Here is a 21,195-nt window from a genome sequence, read left to right on the forward strand (position 1 = left end):
ACATTCTCAGGTGTATCTCCCAGATCTGGATCTTAAAATACTTGAGAAGTTGAGCTCCACCCAACAAAAGCTTCTAAGGAGTGGCAGCCCAAGTCAGTAAGGGCACACTATTCTCACCGACTTCTTCGCTAACTGCCTGCTCATTGGTTCGCCCACCCCCCCCAACAATGTGTGAGTCCTTTTCATTGTCCCCAAATTTTAGTCTCTTCAGACATTTTTCTTTACTCACTCACCTGTCTCATTTGTTAATGTTTTGCACCTCTAACCAACTGAGTCTTATAAACAACTAAACGTTCTCTTTGTAAAACCACTCACCGTCTTGGAGTCAGTCTTTGAGAGCGTTTATCTGGATGATCTGAGAGGTATTGCCAAGGGGTTAGTATGATAGATGCTGACTGGAATGAGTCAGTATTGCTGTAACATTTCCAATCAAGGTATTTTTAAAACACCTCAATTTCCCTTTACGATGAATGTAATTTTACTATAACATAATCACAGTTAATCATTTCAGTATGAAGACTCCTAGATTTGTTTGTTTACTTCTTTACACCAAAAAAGACACAATAGGTGTGTGCATTTGTGAACTAGCTTAGGGTTGTAGTTCATTTTAAAACGTAGTAATATATTTCATCATTTGAAAAAATTGTCCCATGTACTATGATTTAAGGGAAAAACATTATCCCATCAGTAACAACAACTGGACATCTTGGCTGTTTCTAATTTTAAGTGATACAATCTGTTTATGTAACTGTCTGAAGAAAGAGGTCCATAAGACCATCTTGTCTAGCTGCTTATCTCTCTAGTCTCACCCAGAGCAATTCTGCTTGTTCTCAGCATGCTACATTAAGTTTGAACATGCCATCTCCTGCCTCTCAACATTTGCATGGGTACTTCTACTTCGAGAGGACGCTCTGAGTTCTTGTTCACTGCCAGACCAGTTTCTACTCTGCTGAGATCTCATGGAGACTTTAGACTAGGTCATGGTGTGACGGCATGTTCCACGAGCATCTTGACATCCCCAGCCCATTGTGACTGAGTCCTCTCATGTTTGTCCTACACGTTGACATTTACAGAGTGTCATTTGTTTTATGTTTTGACAACCTGATGATATGAGAAATCTTCTCGTTACTTTATTTAGTATTCCCCTTTCTTTTCCAAAACAATTGTTTTTGTGTATGTGTGTTTGAGCACTCAGTATGTGTGCGCATGCTTCTGCCACAGCATGTGGAGGAGGGGTGGAGCCAACTTGGTCCACTCAGATTCTTTTCCCATCTTTACTTGGGTCCCAGAGACAGAACTCATGTTGCTAGACTTTCCCAGCAATCACCTTTACCCACTAAGTCATCTCACTAGACCATTATTTAGTAATTCTTATTTGGCAAGATACTTGTTTCTGGCAAGTTAATTTTCTACTGGGATATTTATCATATATTTATTAATTTATAAACATTCTTTACATATTAAGCATTCATCTATTACCATTTTTATAGAATACATAATATCTTCCATACATGTTTGTTTTACATCACCAACATTTTCCCCATTATTATTCAATCAGATTTGTCACCAGCTTTTAAAAAATTGATTAGAAAAATCTAAGCCCAGAAACAAAATTAGGAACACATTTAGATGCCTCTTTTGAAAGATCATTTTAGTACTTTTAAGACTAATTTTTAAAATTTAGAAACAAAGAAAAAATGCAATTTAAACAGTGTTTTGAAAACTTAAGAATGCAGTAGCATGCATAATCCCCTTTGTCTACGAAGTGGTGGATTCCAGTTAAAAACTAGCAGGATCAGAACAGAGTGAAGGAGAATATGAAAGAATTTTCCTTATGTTTCAAAACCCAAAGGTAAGAGTATAAAGCATGAGGGAAAAGTCAAGAATAAGAAGAGCTAAGCCTCATTCCCTCTCCTCTGTCTCTCAGCTTTAAATGAGAATACTACATTAAAGTTGTGGATGAGAAAATGCTTGGTGGAATTAGGGGGTGGGGTGCTAGGGATGTGACCAAGCTTCTCTGGGAAGATCCTCTACCTTCTCCCTGGGTTCTAAGTTGTAAAATTTTCCAAATATGCAACTAGGAGCCATGCCTCACTACTTCATGAGTAAGAGCAATGGTTGACATAAATTCTGAAGGACAGAAAATGGCTCGCTGCATCGGAGGGGGCCTTTCATTGATGACTTCACCACAGCATGTTGGGAAAGCAGAAGGATCATTATGTCAGCTCAAGAACGGTGTGGAAGACGCAGGGAGATCTACACAGATGAAGGCATCTGGAACATGTGAACACAGAGACAGCTTTCATGAACTTATGGCAGTGATCAGATGGGTTGTGGACATAATCAATACTATCACGAATCAAATGCAATCACTTCTCTTTTTAAGGTCACAGTGTGAGCTGCACACCAGTTCTTCCAACTTATTTTATTATCAGTATGGCCAAGAGGCCCTCATTTCACAATATACAGCTACACTGTCTTCCTGCCACTGATGCACCGTCTCTTCCGGCAGAGTTGACACAGGAAAGGAAGGAAAGCCATTCCGGATGCTCTTGCACTTTCAGCATTGAGATCTCAGAAGAGTAGAACACAGCGGATGCTGAAACATAAAAAAAAAAAAAATTGTGATCACGATAAGCTGGGAAGCACTAACTGTGACACAGTCATTTCTTCTTTGCTCTAATTCACCTAAATAACAATCAGCATCTGAATGGGGTCTGGATTGGAATCCAGTGTCATACAGAAAGGAAAGGCATCCTCTTCACATGTAGTTCCCTATGACTGCACAACCATAAAAGACCCCAGGACCTCAGGGACAGCTTCTCAGCAATATCCTGCTGCTGTAGCATCTTGACTAACATCTGGACCAGAAAGAAAAAGGTGACTTTCTCTGGTTCCTCTCCTCTTGCAGTAAGTCCACTGCCTGCTAGACACCTTCCCCCACATACAATCATCATTTAAAACTGTCAGATGAGCTTCCCTGGAGCTTTGTTCTTGACTTAAATGGGTTGACATACACAGTGAAATTTTACCAGAAAGAAGAGGGCAAAAATGTGAAGGTTTTCAGATAAAAATTATTTAGCAAACGAAGTGTGGGCGCAGAGTCGGGGAAAGAATACAGACTGGAGACTCGCTTCAAAGTGAACCGAGAAAAGCACATTCATAGACGTTTCTTTGCTGTTTGTTTCAAGCTCTACACTGAATCTCCAACCCTTGTAGCAGTCCTGGAAGACAACTGCAGGACAGCTGTCTTTAAATTCAAGCATTTGCTCCAGGAGGGAGAAAGGCAGGAGGTAAACAAACTTCCCAGTCTGGGAAAGCAGAAGCTTGCAAGATTTGTAGTGACCCCCCCCCCCCCAGGGCCATGGACATGGTAAGTCACTCAAGAGGAGATTCTAAACAGTCCAGCTGCGGAGAGGTCCCTGGCATCTGTTGAGCTGCTTGTCTGTAAGTCGTGCAGAGAGCTCCAAGGGCACAGCCTTCGTGAATCATCACCCATGCTGGGGGGTGGGGGGAGCTTTTCTGTGAAGCAGTTTCTTTAGAGTCATCTCTGTTCCTGTGAATACCCCTTCATACCTGCTAGTAACCCCAATAAGAACTCAGTGGCTAACCGAGTTGGACTCTTGTGTAATCATTACTTTGGCCTATTGTGGGTTCCCTTTCTGGGGTGAGTAGGTCGAGAGGAGCAAGCTGATGCCATAAGAGGCTGCTTTGGCCTGCTCTCAGAGATCAGGCCTCAGTTTCAGTTTCCTAGACTGAGCAAGCAGCTTCTGGGGAAGAGCCACCAAGGACAATCAGTCTCCAACACCTGACAGCAAGAACTAGGAGGCCTCGTACATGCAGTACCAGGATTGAGCCAGCCCCCACAGTCAGTACACGCTAGGCCAGCCAGCTTCCACAGCTGCTCAAGGACAAAGCCAGGAACATGTCCAGGCTTACCCCAAAAGGGAAAACTGTAGCCCTGCCCAGCCCTGGCCAATTAGAATGCACTAATATGATTGCCACTTACCTGAGCCAATCACTTTCAACATGACCTGCCTTAGGACCGCCCCTTGGCTGTGCTTAAAAGGAGCCCACTTGGCCTTCTTGGGAGGGGGGTTGGGGGGGAAGTCTTTGTCATCTTGCCTTTGTGTGGGATGGTAGGCCCCAGCATGCTAGAATAATAAACGCTCTTGCTGATTGCATACATGGATGGTGGTCTTCCGTGGGACTTCTCCAGGACATAGGTGCATAGGTGTGTGTGTGTGTGTGTGTGTGTGTGTGTGTGTGTGTGTGTGTGTGTGTGTGTTGATAGAAGTCCCCAGGAAATTGATCACACACAGCAACAGTCCTCCACCAACTCCCGAGCATTTTAAGAACATGTGAACAAATCAGTGCTTGCGGAGTAAATGGTGCATTCTTAAAGCCTTGCTAACACATGGGTTCCATTATTCAGAAAAGATGTACGAGGTGTTGGCATTCAAGCATTTACACAGACCTGCCTTTGGGAGCCTAGCAGACAAGTCAGCAGCAGCAGCCAGATGTGACCCCGTGACCGCCACAGCCAGCGAGTAGAGCAGGCTTCCTATGTGCATATACTCACTAGATCCCCTTAGAAAAAGCAAGCCCTTCTCAACCCTCTCTTTATTCCTTCTACCTCGGCACCCCACCCTCCAATAGACTTCCCACGTGAGCTCTGTTGTGTGGTGTGGCTTTGTGGTACCCTTTGGCTCCAGTCCGCCAAGGTTACCTTCCACTGTTAAACTATTACACAAGGATTTTTGCCCTTGGCAGGGGTCTAAACACGTTCCTTGAACTTCTTGCAAGGTTGCTGACTCCAGAAATTCATCTCAATTGTTTTAGAAAATTTTGCTAATCAGACAAATAAACACTATTGCCCAATGTGAATTTGTGTTGTGCTGAATTCTTCACTATCTTTCTCAAATGGATGGAGTAGACTTTCCCCAAAGAGAGGCCTCAGGTAAAGCTTTTCCTCTGTTGATGACATCAGGAAATAGGGAGATGTGTATAAAAGATACCAAAGGTCCAAGGAGCCCTCCCTGCGCCTTTAACAAAACCACTTAGAAACACCCAAGTCGTCATTTCCTCTGTGAGTTATCAGAATATAGGAGAGCATCAAGCAAAAACTCACGTTTTTCCTTTATGATACAGTTTCATGGCTTTGTGGAGTTCGTTAAAAGGCAGCTGATGAGTCACTAGTGGATCAATGTTAATCTTGTTTTGGAGATAGTCAGTTACTAGCTGGGGAATACAGTCTTTGGTCTTATAATCTGCAAAACAAAATGGCTATTAATAATATGATCTAAGACCAACCAGGCTGGTGGGATAGCTCACTTGCTGTAGGGACCAGACAGCCTGAATTAGATCTCTGAGCCCCAGAAGGTAAGTCATCAGTTCTGATAAGCCACCCTCTGAGCTCCTCATGGGTGCTCTGGCACGTACACACACACACACACACACACACACACACACACACACACTTACACACACATACACATGCATTCACATACACAGTCACACATCCCAACACACAAATAATAGTAAAATAAATGAGGCAAAAATAAGATTAGCCAATCAAAAGAGTTAAAAAAAATGGATAAGATACTCTCTGAAAAATTATCATTGAAAAATAAAGGAGAAATCATTTGTACCTGAGCAGCCACTGACAGCTGCAGCTAAAGTGGTTTCTATAGGTAGTTCTGTTACCTGGTCATCCTTTAAATGAAATCTTGGTCAATATTCATATTACTGAGTTGAAAAATAATCTCTTCACCTTATCAAGCCATATTCTGGGATTCCATTGCCAAACAATTTTCTCTTGCATCTGTGGGCATCTTCTCTATCTACATACATAGATGTGCTGTGGAAACCCTCTGTATCCACATGCATGGATATGGTACGGGAACCCTCTGTATCCACATGCATGGAGATGTCATGGGAACCCTCTGTATCCACATGCATGGAGATGTCATGGGAACCCTCTGTATCCACATGCATGGAGATGTCATGGGAACCCTCTGTATCCACATGCATGGAGATGGCATGGGAACCCTCTGTATCCACATGCATGGATATGGCATGTAAACCCTCTGTATCCACATGCATGGATATGGTACGGGAACCCTCTGTATCCACATGCATGGAGATGGCACGGGAACCCTCTGTATCCACATGCATGGAGATGTCATGGGAACCCTCTGTATCCACATGCATGGAGATGTCATGGGAACCCTCTGTATCCACATGCATGGAGATGGTACGGGAACCCTCTGTATCCACATGCATGGAGATGGCACGGGAACCCTCTGTATCCACATGCATGGAGATGGTACGGGAACCCTCTGTATCCACATGCATGGAGATGGTACGGGAACCCTCTGTATCCACATGCATGGAGATGGTACGGGAACCCTCTGTATCCACATGCATGGAGATGGCACGGGAACCCTCTGTATCCACATGCATGGAGATGGCACGGGAACCCTCTGTATCCACATGCATGGAGATGGCACGGGAACCCTCTGTATCCACATGCATGGAGATGGCACGGGAACCCTCTGTATCCACATGCATGGAGATGTCATGGGAACCCTCTGTATCCACATGCATGGAGATGGTACGGGAACCCTCTGTATCCACATGCATGGAGATGGCACGGGAACCCTCTGTATCCACATGCATGGAGATGGTACGGGAACCCTCTGTATCCACATGCATGGAGATGGCACGGGAACCCTCTGTATCCACATGCATGGAGATGGCACGGGAACCCTCTGTATCCACATGCATGGAGATGGCATGGGAACCCTCTGTATCCACATGCATGGAGATAGCCTGGACTCTCACCCCTAGATGAATGGATAGAAATGGGAGTGTTAATTTTTTAAGTCAGCTAACCAATATTGCTCAGAAATAAGGATTTTTCTGGGAAGATAGAAACACATGGTCAAAATACCAGTTTAGTGCATATAATGACATTTAAGACACTAAAAAAAGGCATTACTAGTAGCACAATAAACTGAATCCATCGATGCAGAATCAAAGTTAATTAAATTACTCTAATTGCAACAAAAATCTTTTTTATCAGAGGAAAATTATAATCCTTATAAAGACCCCTACCTAGCAGCATTAAGTTAGCAGCAGCAATAACGCTATTTTACAAGGCTTAAAGTTTGAGTAGTATAACTAAAAGCTAAGACAGGGGAGTTTAATTTAGAGATAAGGGCTGTGGTCAGCTTAGGGGCAGGGGCGCTGAGCAAGGCAAGATATCTCTGGCCAACCGTCTGGACTGCCAGCAGGGGCGCTGAGCAAGGCAAGATATCTCTGGTCAACCATCTGGACTGCCAGCAGGGGACTTGGGGTCCAAAGGAAGAATGGCACCCTAGATAGGCCAGGGCAGCATGTATATCTGATTTCTTGGAAACCACGAAATTGTACTCAGTTTGAACCCGAGCCTTGTTTGAATTGCCCAATCAGAACCCTGTAACTATGCCTCTCGCTTCTGTTCCCACGCTTCTGCTTCCCTACCCTATAAAAAACCCACTGTTCCAACCTGAAGGCGCGCAAGTCCTCCGAAAGACTTGTTGCCCGCAGGTACCTGTGTTAACTCAATAAACCTCTTGCTGTTGCAGCCGTATGAGTGGCCTCGCTGTTCCTTGGGAGGGTCTCCCCAGACTGAAAGGCAGCCCACCTTGGGGGTCTTTCATCCTCAATGGCTCCGTTATTTTATTTAACTAATTAAAATTAATTTGGTGGTGGGGAATATGGCTTGGTTGGTAAAGTACTTTCCATGAGTTCAGGTCCCTAGCACCCAGGGTAAACAGTCAGGAATGGTAGTTTGCACATGTAACCTCAGCTCTAGGAAAGTGGAGGCAGGAGGATTCCTGGAACTCACTGGCCAGCTAGTTTTGTCCAGCTGGTGAGCTCCAGCTGTAGTGAGGAGCTCTGTGCCAAAAAGTGAGCAGGACAGAGGAAATACCTGATATCAAACACCCACGCATATGTATGTACATATGTGAACACGTGCACTCATATGAATACATACACATGCATACATGATAATACACCCTCCCCCAGATTAAAAAAAAAGGCAATTTGAAGAACGCTACTCTCATTTCAGGAGGAGTCCTTGGACACATTACTCTAGATGTCTGGTCCCCTCAGAGGAGGACCTGAGCGATCACGTCCTTCCACCTACCTCCCAGACACACGCCCTTCAGGGTTTTTCCGGACACAATCGAGACCGCCTGAAGGCACAGCTGTGTATTTACTGGAGCCACCCCGACGATCAGACAGACCCCGTAGCTGCTGTTGCAGGAGTTCCAAGCAGCGAGCTGAGGAGGACAGCCACAGTCACAGGCACGCCCATACATTAATACCAACTCCCCACAAGGAGAAGGTATCCTCGATACCCTTGAGCTTTGGACTTCTCTTGGGTAGATACAACTTCAAATTCAACCTCAACACCAGGGTCATGTTTGCATCTCCTCAGAGAGCCAGCCACCAACATGACTCAGGCAGGCACTTTAACCTCCGTGCTGGCTCAGTTTCCTTGTAGGGCGGTTCTGAGTACAGACCGATTTATCATCCTTAAAACCCCCTCATCACAACACCAGCCTACAAGAATAAATGGTGTGTTCAATAAAACTATCAACTGCTGTAAGGGCCACACTTTCTATATGTCTAACTGTTCACTTGTTACGCTTTACTGCCCAATTGATCTGTACTAGAACAAATCAGAACAGAACATAGTAAACATAGATGTAACCAGGGGAAGCTTCATTTAAAAAAATGAATTTTCTAGGGATTGATTCATAAGCACACATTTTCTTATCTCTTTTGCCTTCTTTCCTTTTCCTTTCTTTCCTTTCACCTCAGATTTTACCTAATTGGCCTCTTTTCTGTCACCTTCCTCTTTACACTCACATCCTTTGGCCTTTGACCAAGGAGCTAGACACACATTTCCATGTAATGTATATATACATCCCCTCTCTAAATTGTATGACCCAGGAGGCTGCCAGCTAGGTCATTAATCCCTGTAGCTATAGAGGTTGACACATGGAGGTATAGGTGATTGGAAGTCCATGGCCTGGGAGTTGCCTTGGGTCGGACTCTACTTCTGGACTCCAGTTCCCAGCCTTCCAAGTGCTGACCCCACAGGATATTTAAGTTCGTGCCCAAAAGAGAAACATGTGGTTTGGGATTTGCGTGCATACATGTGTACGTGCAAGTGTGTTTTCTGTGTCTTTTCCTTGTCATGTTCTCATGTTCTCCCAGCCACCCGGGAGCATGCCGCTAATAAACCCGGGCATTTAATTTGGCTTAATCTGGTCTGATTGGATTTCTTTGTGCCGTCAGATAGATTTTTCCTAATGATAGAAGTTTGACAGTTTCTCAAGTTCTGTTAGAAGCCACAGATAAATATATGTGATTCTGATCATTTTCTTATTTAGATATAAATAACCAGAATTGAGAAAAGTGAATTCCTGAGCTCATGGCTCTTTGCATATCTCAGTTCTGTATACCGTAACTTTAGATCTCTTTTCTATATTGTCTTTATTTCATAAACTAAGACTGTAGAGGGAATCTATATTCCATTTTTCACTGGCGACACACAGGCCTAAAACGTATTTCCAGAAGAGCATATTTGCAGATTATGCCTCTGAGCCAGCCCCCCTCACTGTGACCCGTAAACACACCATGGTTTCAATCTTTCCGATGGCCTCAAAGGCAAAGTTAGCACCGACACCCGTCATTTCCATCACCACCTCCTGGACAGGCTTCTGCAGCTTTGTAGGGTTGATACAATCAGTGACACCCAAGGCTCTTGCCCGGGGAAACTTCTGCTCATTGATGTCAACCCCGATGATTCTAGAAGCACCAGAAGCTTTGCAGCCCATGACAATGGCTGAGCCGACCCCTCCGAGTCCAAAAACCACGCAGGTGGAGCCAGGGGTGACCTGCAGATTCACACATTGTGCCGTTATTAGTTTTCAAAGCTGGGCACAGGGAGCTAAGAAAATAAACCAGGGAGTAAAAACAAACAAACGAAACTACTTTGCTTTTGGAAGCTTGGATCATGTGGACAGATTCTGTCTAGTTTTGATCCCCTCCCTCCCCGTGACATATGGATAACACACAAAGGTAAGTGAGGTGCAGTCAAACCACAGAACTAGACCATTCCCTGGGTAGAGAGAAGTTTGTTGGGGGACAAACTGCCAGAGTTGCCTGGGAGAGTAAAGAAAAACAACTTGCCCGGCCTTATCAGTTTTAGCCCGCAGGTTGGCATAGGAGGTGGGTGGGGACCGGAACAACGAGGAGTTAGCCTGGGGACTTTGGACTGTCACAGGCAGGCTGTTTGGGTTAATCAGGGACAAGACACACTTTGCTGTTGGGGGCAGGGAAGGGCAGTAGTTGATTTCCAGATGACAGAAACCGGGACCAAGAGGTTCCTGAGGAATATTAAGTTTAGGTTTCTGTTTACCAGATCCAAACCCAGTAAGAATCCAGACTGGGTTAGGCCCAGGTGGTCATCTCAGGACACAGTCGGCAGCAATGCCATTTCGGGCCTGCTTTGCGAACTAACAACAAATGCCTCGCTCACCTTGGCTGAGTTAACAGCAGCTCCATAGCCTGTAGGGACGCCACAGCTTATGAGACAAACTTTATCCAATGGAGCTGCATCATCAATTTTTACCACAGCGACCTCAGGCACAACAGTGTACTCGGTGAATGTGCTCGTGCGGAAGGAATGATAAACCGTCTGTCCTCGGTAGGAAAATCGCGAGGTCCCGTCCATCATTACCCCGGAACATGGGAGAATACTGTCCCACAGTGATGGAGACAGACACCCACGAACAGGCACAGACATTAGAAGTTGAAAAGAGAGACGAGGTCACCATTGGGCACATACAATGTGAGCAATTGGATAAAAGGCAAGAAACAAATCTACTAACTCTTGCTTGTCACAGAAGTTTCCTAAGCAGTGCAAGCAGGCATCACATTCTCCACACTGTGGAACAATGAGCGTGAGGACTTTATCTCCTGCAGAGAGGGGGGAAAGATAAATCAATAAACCTGAAATTACTCATGAAATAAAAATACAATAAAATCTTATCGGCTCTCTTGAAAACACGTTGTGGACAGATGGCAGCAGCCAATGTGACACCCCAGGTGGTTTCAAAGCACAAGTCTCTTATACCTGGTTTCAAATCTTCACCATTTGGGTAAAGATGAGACATTGCCCGCCAGGTAGAGAGTTGTAGGACCACCTTTCCCTACTTAGAAAATAGAACAATGGAACCAGGAGGGACCTTGAAGTCATCTAGTTAATTCTTTTTTTTTTCATTTTTAAAAATGTAATCCCTTGTGGGCAGTGGCAGCACGGGCTTTAATCCCAGCGCTTGGGAGGCAGAGATAGGTTGTGAGTTTGGGGCCAGCCTGGTCTACAGTGCTAGTTCCAGGACCCCCAAGGCTATACACAAAAGCCTGTTTATGGTAGCCCGACAATGTCAACACTCTCTCCCAATTCTGCAAGGCTCACTCTCACACTGACACTCTGCAGGCCTCTGGTGCTGGTTTAGACATGTCAACTTCAGAGAATAATGTTCTTTCTCCTCCACGTTCTTTCTGGAACAATTATTACAAAAGAGCTCTGGAGAGAATCTTGATGACGTTTGGGTCTTGGCTCAGCTCTTGCCCCGAAGTTTAGAGTGACAAAAAGTGTGGGGCTTGGGAGAAGGTTGACCTGTGCAGTCATCACAGACTCCTGAAGACTCGGCCAGGTATAGCCTGTTGTCTCTGTAGTAGGCCTCTACAAATACTTATTGTATAGGGAAACTCCTTAAGACGGCATTTAAAAATGGCTTTAAACTTAGATAAGACACACCTTACCTTTACTGACTGTAAAATTTTTTCAATTTTCCAGATATTAGATCTTAGATCCAGAAGAAGTTCTAACTATTCCTTTCCTTCAAACATGCATTGTCATTTCCCACAAGATTCCCTGTAGAATCTTCGCAGCTAAAGAGGAAGTAGGCTGTAAACTCTCTTATTTATACTACACTCTGGGAGGTGCATATTCAACTCCTTACTTCTGTGCCTCTTACTTGGTCCACAGCAGGCATCTCATATTGCTGGACACGTGAATACACTCATGATGGCCACGTCTGGCCTTGCTATGTACTTTCTCAAGCGTCTTTACGCAAACTATGGGGTTTCTAAATTATCAGAATCTATGGGCAATTGCTCATCCCCTGTGATCATCTTTAGGCATGCTAAGGATAACGATGCCAAGGTTCTTTAGGATGCAACTGGGGACGATTCATTGAAAGGTAACCATCATCCTGTCTGTCATGACCTTTCAAGCAGTACATTCTGGTTTGCTAAAACATTCATTCCCTTGCCAAAGACTCCAACTTTGGAATGGGCACCATTCTAAAAACATTTTTGAATCAAAACATAAGTGGTTCTAAAGCCCAAGGGCCTTTCGCCCAGTTTGGAGGCTCTCTGCTCTTATGTCAACCTTTATCTGGCTGCCCAGGAGCTGTTCTCCATACCCTTTATGTGAGAGAAAAGAGGTGACAGTGATGGGGCCCTTTCCATTACTGGCTTCATTCGATAATGTGACATGTCATCAGCGAGAAGAATCTAGAGAGTCAAACCCAACTTGTTTTTCTGCCGAATAAGCTAACAGTGCAGCCAGAGTCCCAGTGTGCTGCTCCCAAAGAATACTGTTTCCCATTTCCTACCTGGTTTCACAGAGCAAACCCCATCGCCGACAGACTCCACAATTCCTGCTCCCTCGTGACCCGGAATTAAAGGGTATTTCATCGAGAGGTCTCCTTTCAGCACGTGGTCATCGGTACCACAGATCCCTGTAGAAGCCATCTGCATAGAAATTAAGACAAATGGTTTATGATTTTCTTCCTCCCTCTTTTATACTGAGTGTTCGGTTGTGTTTTGTTTGATACGAATGATCTCACTTGATCCCTAAAGCAACACTCATGTGTTAGGACAACAGTCTGTCCCTTAAAGAGAGATCCCTTTGGAAAGGCCAGACCCCACTGCTGCCCCTCCCTGCACTTCCTGCTGTGACAGAGGAAAGAGTCAGTATGTGTCGCCTTGACATCTCTGTGCAGAGAACTTGGTCCTTCCATCTCTGTCATGTCCACCATGCTGAATCAAATCATGTGCTATAAAACTTCCCATCAGCCCCCTCATCCCAAAACGTACATAAGTTAGGTGTTTCCTTTGTTCTGGGGATTGGTGCAGAGCTGTCTCAGGGGCCTTAGCTTGGGGTGAACTCCACACTGCCCTCTATGAGGCATCTCAGGGCTCCTCGCCACCCCCTCAATGGTTGCTCTCTGTCTTTTCCATCCATGGCATTGTTTCTGTCTAACGCTATCCCTTCCCCACCACCCCGAAACCTTCAGGCCTGATCATGGTCTCAAGCTCTTTCTCCCAATAACCTGCATCTCTGGACTGCCCACTGTTGTCTCATTATTGCTTTTTAAATTATATCTAACGAGAGGAACACAGAGGGTCTCCCTACCAACTTAGGAATGGTCAGGAAAAGAGGCCCAGGGACTGAAATGACTTATCCAATGTCACATAGCTTCATGTTCACCCTCATAATAAACTTGTCTTTTGAAACCTAGTCCATATGACCTATAAAATGAGGAGTTCTGAAACAAAATGGTTTTGTTTTCATTTTTGGAAATATTAACAATAGCACCACTATCAAGAGACACAAAATTTCAGGTTCAATATTGTGAAGTTCAATGTTTCGGGTAAACCAATTTTCAAAATTTTAAAACTTGCACGTTGGAATTTTTCCTTAAGGCTGTGCACGGTGATGCACACCTTTACTGTCAGTGCTCTGGAGACAGAGGCAGGTGGATCTCTGTGAGTTGGAGGTCAGCCTGGTCTATAGAGTGAGTTCCAAGATAGCCAGAGCATCTTTAGCATTAGGGAGGCAAAGGCAGACAGATCTTTATAAGCTCAGTGCCAGCCTTGTCCACATAGAGAGTTCCAGGCCAGATAGGGCTACATAGTGGAATCTTGTCTGTCTCCAGAGAAACACAGATAGACACACAGACAGACAGACAGAAAGAGAGAGAGAGAAGAGAGAGAGAGAGAGAGAGAGAGAGAGAGAGAGAGAGAGAGAGAGAGAGAGGCAATAATATTGTAAAATAAGATTAAGCTAAATAAACTAATATTGCAAGATTTAACTGTTATGGGAAACATAAAAACTTCTTAGATAATTATTTGAGATTTCTTGCCTGTGGTTGGCCCAACCCATCTACATTAAACCTTCCAAATGAGACACCACATACACAAAGGCCTATGGATTCTGGATCCCAGAAGAGTGCAGAAAAGCAGTCTATGTGTTTCCATCATCTGTGGCAGAAGAAGCGGCAGGAACACCAGAAAGAGCCACGTCTGAATGCAGCAAGTGGGTCCTCACTGTGTTACAATGGCTTCTCGATGCTACCAAAGGCTAGACATGCTTTTTATATATGAAAGCTCTAGGCTCTTATTCCTTTGTAATGAGAATATGGGACTGATTATCTGTAGCCATGGTTCATCAAATAAGTTAGGAGGGCAGGGACTCGCCCACCACAGTGGGCATATCCAATCTCTGACTTTTATTTTTATCAAGGGCTCAATGTGATGATGCTGATTTCTAGCCACTGTAATCAGCAGCTGAGTGGAGTCGTCTGCAGGTCTGACCAAGGGTATGGTCTTTATGAGTACGGAGCATAGTAGCCCAAGAGTGGTGACCAATCAACTCGGAAGCGTTGTAGATGGTGGCGCAACACACAATCAGCAGTGACAGCTCTCTGGGTGTATGAGAAGGAAGGGAACGCGGTTTCCTGAGAGTATTTGGCCAGAACAATGAATGAGCCCTGTCCATGGCTACGCTTCTGTCACTTTTCCATTTGTTCTCAAACTCTCAGCACATCATTGTCAGGAGCATTTATCAGAAGCTGTTGAAGGCCGTGACAAAATTACAGCTTCCTCTGAAAACTGCGGCTTTCTTCTGTAATTTTGCTTGTGCAATAACAGCCATGAATTTCCCTTTTGCTGTGCATTGTCATGTAATGTGTGTGTGTAATCTTACGATTGCATCTGAATCTTACGGTCACACATATCTGTGGATGGTCAAATGGATGACTTTTCATTTAGTTATGTAGTTTTGATATATAGAATACATACTGGGACATGCTTCATAACTAGGTTTATTGTCCCATGATGACTACAGAAACCTGTAAGCCTGCTTACTAGCTACACATAATTAACTCATTTTCACCTCAGAAAAAAATTCAACTAGACTCAAGGCATTTTCTAAAATGAAAACTGCAGCTCACACAAGGTCAGAGTCACAGATGTCCAACCAAGGCTACTAAAAAAAAACCATGCCAATTTTTCACTTGCCAGTCCACTAACAATTGATCTGAGTCTCAACGTTGTCATTGATCACTGTGCATCCTCCCTGTCTGGTCAAGGCTTTGCTCCTATGGCCTTGGACCTTTGTTTTGCCATGGTGAACAGCTCAGCTCCTTATGCTTCAAGGCCCCAGTAGGAGAAGAGTTTTTAGAATAGAAGAGGAAGAGGAAGAGGAAGAGGAAGAGGAAGAGGAAGAGGAAGAAGAAGAAGAAGAAGAAGAAGAAGAAGAAGAAGAAGAAGAAGAAGAAGAAGAAGAAGAAGAAGAAGAAGAAGAAGAAGAAGAAGAAGAAGAAGCAGCAGCAGCAGCATGGAGAAGTTTGAAGGAGGACAGGATTATTAGAGTAGAATCAGAACAATAAAGAGCAGGTGAAATGAGGAGCACTATCCTGTCTGTGTGAGGTTCTAATATAAATCCTTTTCATCCCCTTTGCTCCTGAGAAGCATTCATCTTTGAAACCCTGAATAGGGGCTGGAGCCAGTCTCATAGGACACCTCATAGGACACACATCCTTGGACACCTTGTCTGTAACTTACCGAGTGTGAGTTCCTTGTTTTTCTGTTTTGCCTTTCATTCCTCATCTGTCCTTTTTTAATTCTCCTTTTCCTATCAACATTTTTTTTAGAATTTTAAAATCCCTATTTTTAATTTTAATTATGTGTGTACAAGTGTATCCATCTGGGTCTATGTGCGTGCGAACGTAGCTGCCCGAGAAGGCAGAGAGACAGAGTGAAATCCCTAGAAATTGGATTTACAGGCAGCTATGAGCCACTAACCTTGAGTGCTGAGAATAGAACCTGGGTCCTCTGGAAAAGCCCGCGCTCCTAACTGCTGAGCCACCTCTTCAACCCCTACATTTATTTTCTGAAGTGTAGCATCATTTTCTTTCATCCTCAAAAGTGAAGACTGGCCAGCTTGAACTTACCTTAATGCGAACTTCTCCAGATTTCGGTGGCTCAACCTGCACTTCTTCAATTTTAAGAGGAGACTTTTCTTTCCAGGCAATGGCTGCCCGGCATGTGATTGTCTGATGGGCACAAAATAAAATGGCATTTACCAATAAATTCCATTTTTTTCTGATCACACTTGCTGTTATTTGTAAAAGTATCAAAATCATAGGGAAAAAGCCCAAAATAAATCAATATAAACAAGTCACCTGCATCCCAAGCATAAACCTCCAAGAATTTAGCAAATTTTCTTATAACTTTTCAAAATATATTTTCTTATAAAATCTTAATAATTTTAAAATAGTTAAGATTATTCCATATAAGGAACTTTGCCTTCTTTCTTTCCCCTTCTTCTTGCTCTTCTTCTTCCTCTCCTCTGAGACAGTCACTGTCTAGTGAACCATTACCACCGACACGTTTATCAGCACTTCTCTTGACTTTGAAGAACTTCATTGTCCTAGTTTGAATGACCACTATATGTGGGTATATCTTAATTTTCTTAATAACTACCTAGCTATAGGAGTGTTCCATTGTTTCTCCTCTTACAAAGTAGATTATGAACACATTTGTTCATTTTTTTTTCTTGGTTGGTGTGTTTCCTTAAGTGAAAATTTCTCAGGAAAGAGAGTCATTGTTAGTGCCAAGTTCATTTCCAAATCTCTTTACAGAAAGATTTAATCACTCACTTGACCCGCTCTCCAGAACAATAAGTTGAATTGCTATCATATATTCCATTATACTTCGCATTGGCTGTATCATTAAAAAAATATTGCCCAGGCAGAAGAAGCCCACAGTCTTCATTGGTATTTTTTCAGGGTGGCAGTATGGGTATCTGCCATGATCGGGTAGATGTGGAAGGGCTTTCTCATGTATTTGCAGACCTATTGGCATCTTATTTCTTTTGCTAAACTTAAATGAGTTCTTTAAACATCCAGGGATTAACTTGCCATCTCTCAGCTCATCTTGCAGGTTTTTCCTCTGCTGTTTATATCATATTGATTTTGTATGAAATGATGCACATGTTTTGTGATGTTAGTTTATGAAAGTCTTTTCCTTTATAAATTATTTCATTCCCAGAGTCTGAAAATTCTCTGTAGAGTAACAACTGTTTCTCATCCTCTCTTTGGAACTTTTCCAGTTTGCTTCTCAAACACTTAACTCACATTTAACTGAAGATTATTTCTTTGTGTAGTGTGAAGCTAGCATCGAAATGAGTCATCTCAGGATCGCCTGGTGTGCACTGTTGTTGTGCAACAAATTATTTTTCCAGGATTTTCTGTAGAGGCTGTTCCTATTGACTTGAGTATCTTTCTGTGTAGTCTTGCAACAGCTCCTTCCTCAATGAGTGGACTAGCTTAACTTTTAGACTTAACACCCGGTGATACTAGTTTGTATCTTGAAATGTATTCCATTTGTAGGTATGATTTCTACATTGGTCATTGTAAGTGGAGAAAAATCTTGTGAAAGGAATTTAATCTCCAGTGGAAGAGATAATACCAATTTTAATCTTACAAAGAAAAAGGACATGGGTCACAAGAGCTTTCAACTAAAGGGATAGAAAATACTACTTTTGTCTATGAACAACGTAATTAGAATAAATTTGCTTTCCACTCAAAACTTTTGGCAAAAAATAGCTTTCAGGGAAAAAAAATCCTTATTTCAAAAGCAATATACAGAGAACACAAAACACTAAGGTACACAGACAAATGCTCACTCCCTTAGGGAGGAAGCTTAACATCCAGTTCTCACCACTGCTAATGATGTCGAGTAAGTTCTTCCTTTGATGCTCTGTGCTTGCACTGCGTGTTCACAGTCTGGGACTCACCCTGCTGTTCCGTGTAACAGGATGGGCAATAGCCCACTTAAGACTCACTAATACATTATAGCCGCAGCTCTCTAACACGCCACAGATGCTGTTTCCATCCACGCTCTTTACCATGACGCTATTAACCTGCTTGTAAGAACACGCAGTTTTTACCGGGATCAATTTCCAGTCCGAGGGACCTCCAAGGCACAGCAGATAGCTTTCCAGCCTCACACATGTCCGGATGAAATGACAGGCAAATTTCAAAGCTTTTGCTACAGTATTAGCAAATTATCCTATGTCAACTCGTCAGAAATTCATTCTCCAGACAGTGCTGGAAGACTTTCCACATCTTGAGATACTTTGGGTACTGTTGTCATTCAAATTTGTTAATAATCCGAGCAGAGAACACAAATTCTAAATTTCTAATTGCTTTTAAACACGCACCTGCTCGACGGCAGTGAAGGGGCTATGGGGCGTCACGGAGCAACCCACTCACCTTTCCTGCAGTGTCCATGGTGGCTTCTCTGGTTTCGCCCGTGTCCTTTGGGTATATCGGAATAACGTTTGATTGTGCAGTTCCGCAGCCTGGGCCAAGTATTTATAGGGTTTCTGAAGTTGAAAGTTATTAAAAAGTAATTACGCTATTAACATGGAAACTACCAGAAGGGCGATGGGTTGAAAATATGTGTGTAAACAAAGGAATACGAAAGACCAGGAAAGGATAATCTCCAGGGAGGAGATTGATAACCGAGATGCTGACTGGGAGATAATAGCTTGAAGAAGAGGTGGGGTAGGGTGAAAGGCTAAGAGGTACTGCAGAAAAACAGGTAGTGAGGAACAAGCCAGACAGCACCTGCTAATTAGTCAACAGCAGTCTGGAGGAGCAATTATTCTAGCTGCTATTGCTCAGTGAGCGATAAAGACAGGCTTAGGACTGGGGTGCCAGCAGGCAGAGGAATGAGAAAGTACAAGCACTTACATATATGACCATTTATAACCTGAGGAATGCATTGTGAAACTGAGGGATGCTAAAAATGCTCAAGGTGAAGCATCAGGGAAGAGTCTCACACAGGTAAAGAGAATGGTTGCAGAGATAGAACTTACGTAAGAGCGAGGGATGGGTGGGTATTCAGGATAGGGGCTGCCAGTCAGGGCAAAGTGAAATAAATAGGTCATGCTGATGATGGGGAGGAGGAAGATGTTCAAAATGTGTGACTCTGGCCTGACTCTGTAGGCTGACTCTCTGCCTTGGCTGAATGAGTGAACACAAGTCAAAAGATCGGGAAGTGGTACCCTGACTGCTGGCAAGCTCTGGCTGCTGGCTTTATCTGTCTCTAATTCACATATGTCCACACACATAGGGACCGACTGCAATGAGCCCCACGGAGTCATTTGTCTACTGAGGGTCTATCAGCCTCATGGTGCTGAGCGGCTGTAAGGTGGGGGGGCATTTGCTGGGAGCAGGAGTGAGACGGAGGTCTGCAGTCACAGGTCTCTAAGTAGGGAGCTGTGTAGCATGCGTTCTAATAGGTCTTAGGTTTTAGAATAATAAAAGTCCAGAGTCAGATATTGGGGAAAATGCTGAGAGATTAGATAGGCAAAGGAGCAATACCACGACGACCTTACCTCTCAGCTTCCCAGTTGAAAAGAGTTCCTCTTTCCTCGGACCTTCTCATTTCTTCTCTCCGCTCAGTCCTATCACTTCCTGTCTGTCTGTACAGACCTCCAAACCTCTATGGTTAGCTAGTGGCTAGCTTCGCTCTCTGATAATCAGGCATGCTTTATTTGTACAAACAAGATATTACCCCAGAGCTACGTCAATCTTTATACCCTAGTCATAAGTTTATGTTTCACTTGTGCGCCTTTGTATTTTCTAATACTTCAGAAAGACCCTCAGGTCACCCGAGGGCTGGCCTTTTTCTCCTGGATTAGAACTGGGGTTAGGAGAGAGAGACCTGGTTCATGCACCATGAACCCTGACCAAAATAATGCTCTTAGGCAGGCTTTCTGATGACTGTGGTTAAGCAGGGAAGCATCACCTTTATGTACACAGGGATAGTTCAGGAAGGAAGGTCCAAGGATGCGTGACTGACACCTGTTTATTAAATGGCTTTGTGCTACAGTATTTCCATTTTCATATTTTCTGCATCCATGTTCCTATTCTGTGAATATACATAATGCCTCTGTTTAGCAAGGTTTCACGTGAGGGGCAGCAGCCTAGTAAGAAAAGCCATGCCTTGAGGCACAGTCCAGTTGTGAACTTTCCACCCTACAGAGCCTTCTGATAGCACCTGGAACACTGAGAAAAAAATTTTCAGATCCCTGTGAATTGTAGGCGGAGTTTTCCTGTCTTGCAAGCCGCTCCCAAATAAACACATAGAGGCTTAATATTAATTATAAATGCTCAGCCAATAGCTCAGGCTTATTACTAGCTAACTCTTACATTTATGTTAACCCATACTTCTTATCTATATTTTGCCACGTGACTCTGTACCTTTTCTCAGTATGGCATGCCACCTTGCTTCTCTCTGAGATTCTCGTGACTCCTCTATGCTACCTTTCTTTTTCCCAGGAGCCTAAGTTTGGATGTTCCGCCTATACTTCCAGCCTGGCTACCAGCCTATCAGCTTTTTATTATACCAATCTGAGTGACAAATCTTCACAATGCACAAAAGGAGTGTTCCACAGCGGTGAATTATTCCATACAGTGTAGTTAACAGAGTGTTGTGGATCACCATGTGGGTGCTAGAATGAAAAACCAGGTTCTCTGGAAAAATAACCAGCACTCTTAATCACTGAGCCATCTCTCCAGCCCCACCTGGAAAAATTTAAGTCCTTCCCTCCCTCCCATCCTCCCTTTCCTCTCTCCCTTTTTTCTTTTTTCCTCCCTCCCTCCCTTCCTGCCTCCCTCCCTCCCTTCCTTTCTTCTCCCCTTCCTTTCTTCCATCCTAAGAGATAATGCCAAATGTGGGGATGCTCACAGTGGACTTCTG

General features: G+C 43.8%; 1 protein-coding gene and 1 long non-coding RNA gene across 2 annotated transcripts in view; one reads left to right on the plus strand and one right to left on the minus strand.

The window, feature by feature from the left end:
* The window catches only part of LOC142854866 (uncharacterized), a 226,639-nt gene that overhangs the window by 110,938 nt on the left and 94,506 nt on the right, over window positions 1-21,195 (plus strand). The window lies entirely within an intron of this gene.
* LOC142854864 (alcohol dehydrogenase 1-like) lies at window positions 2,253-19,892 on the minus strand. Its single transcript, XM_075981248.1, has 10 exons — window positions 19,829-19,892; window positions 18,699-18,811; window positions 16,374-16,475; window positions 12,750-12,888; window positions 10,956-11,043; window positions 10,604-10,823; window positions 9,699-9,959; window positions 8,198-8,333; window positions 5,132-5,270; window positions 2,253-2,599 (listed from the first exon to the last, which is right to left on the minus strand). The coding sequence occupies exons 2-10, from the start codon at window positions 18,714-18,716 to the stop codon at window positions 2,575-2,577; spliced, it is 1,128 nt and encodes a 375-aa protein (XP_075837363.1). The 5' UTR covers window positions 18,717-18,811; window positions 19,829-19,892; the 3' UTR covers window positions 2,253-2,574.

This window comes from Microtus pennsylvanicus, chromosome 7 (genome assembly GCF_037038515.1).
Source record: "Microtus pennsylvanicus isolate mMicPen1 chromosome 7, mMicPen1.hap1, whole genome shotgun sequence".
In the NCBI taxonomy this organism is placed as follows: Eukaryota; Metazoa; Chordata; class Mammalia; order Rodentia; family Cricetidae; genus Microtus; species Microtus pennsylvanicus.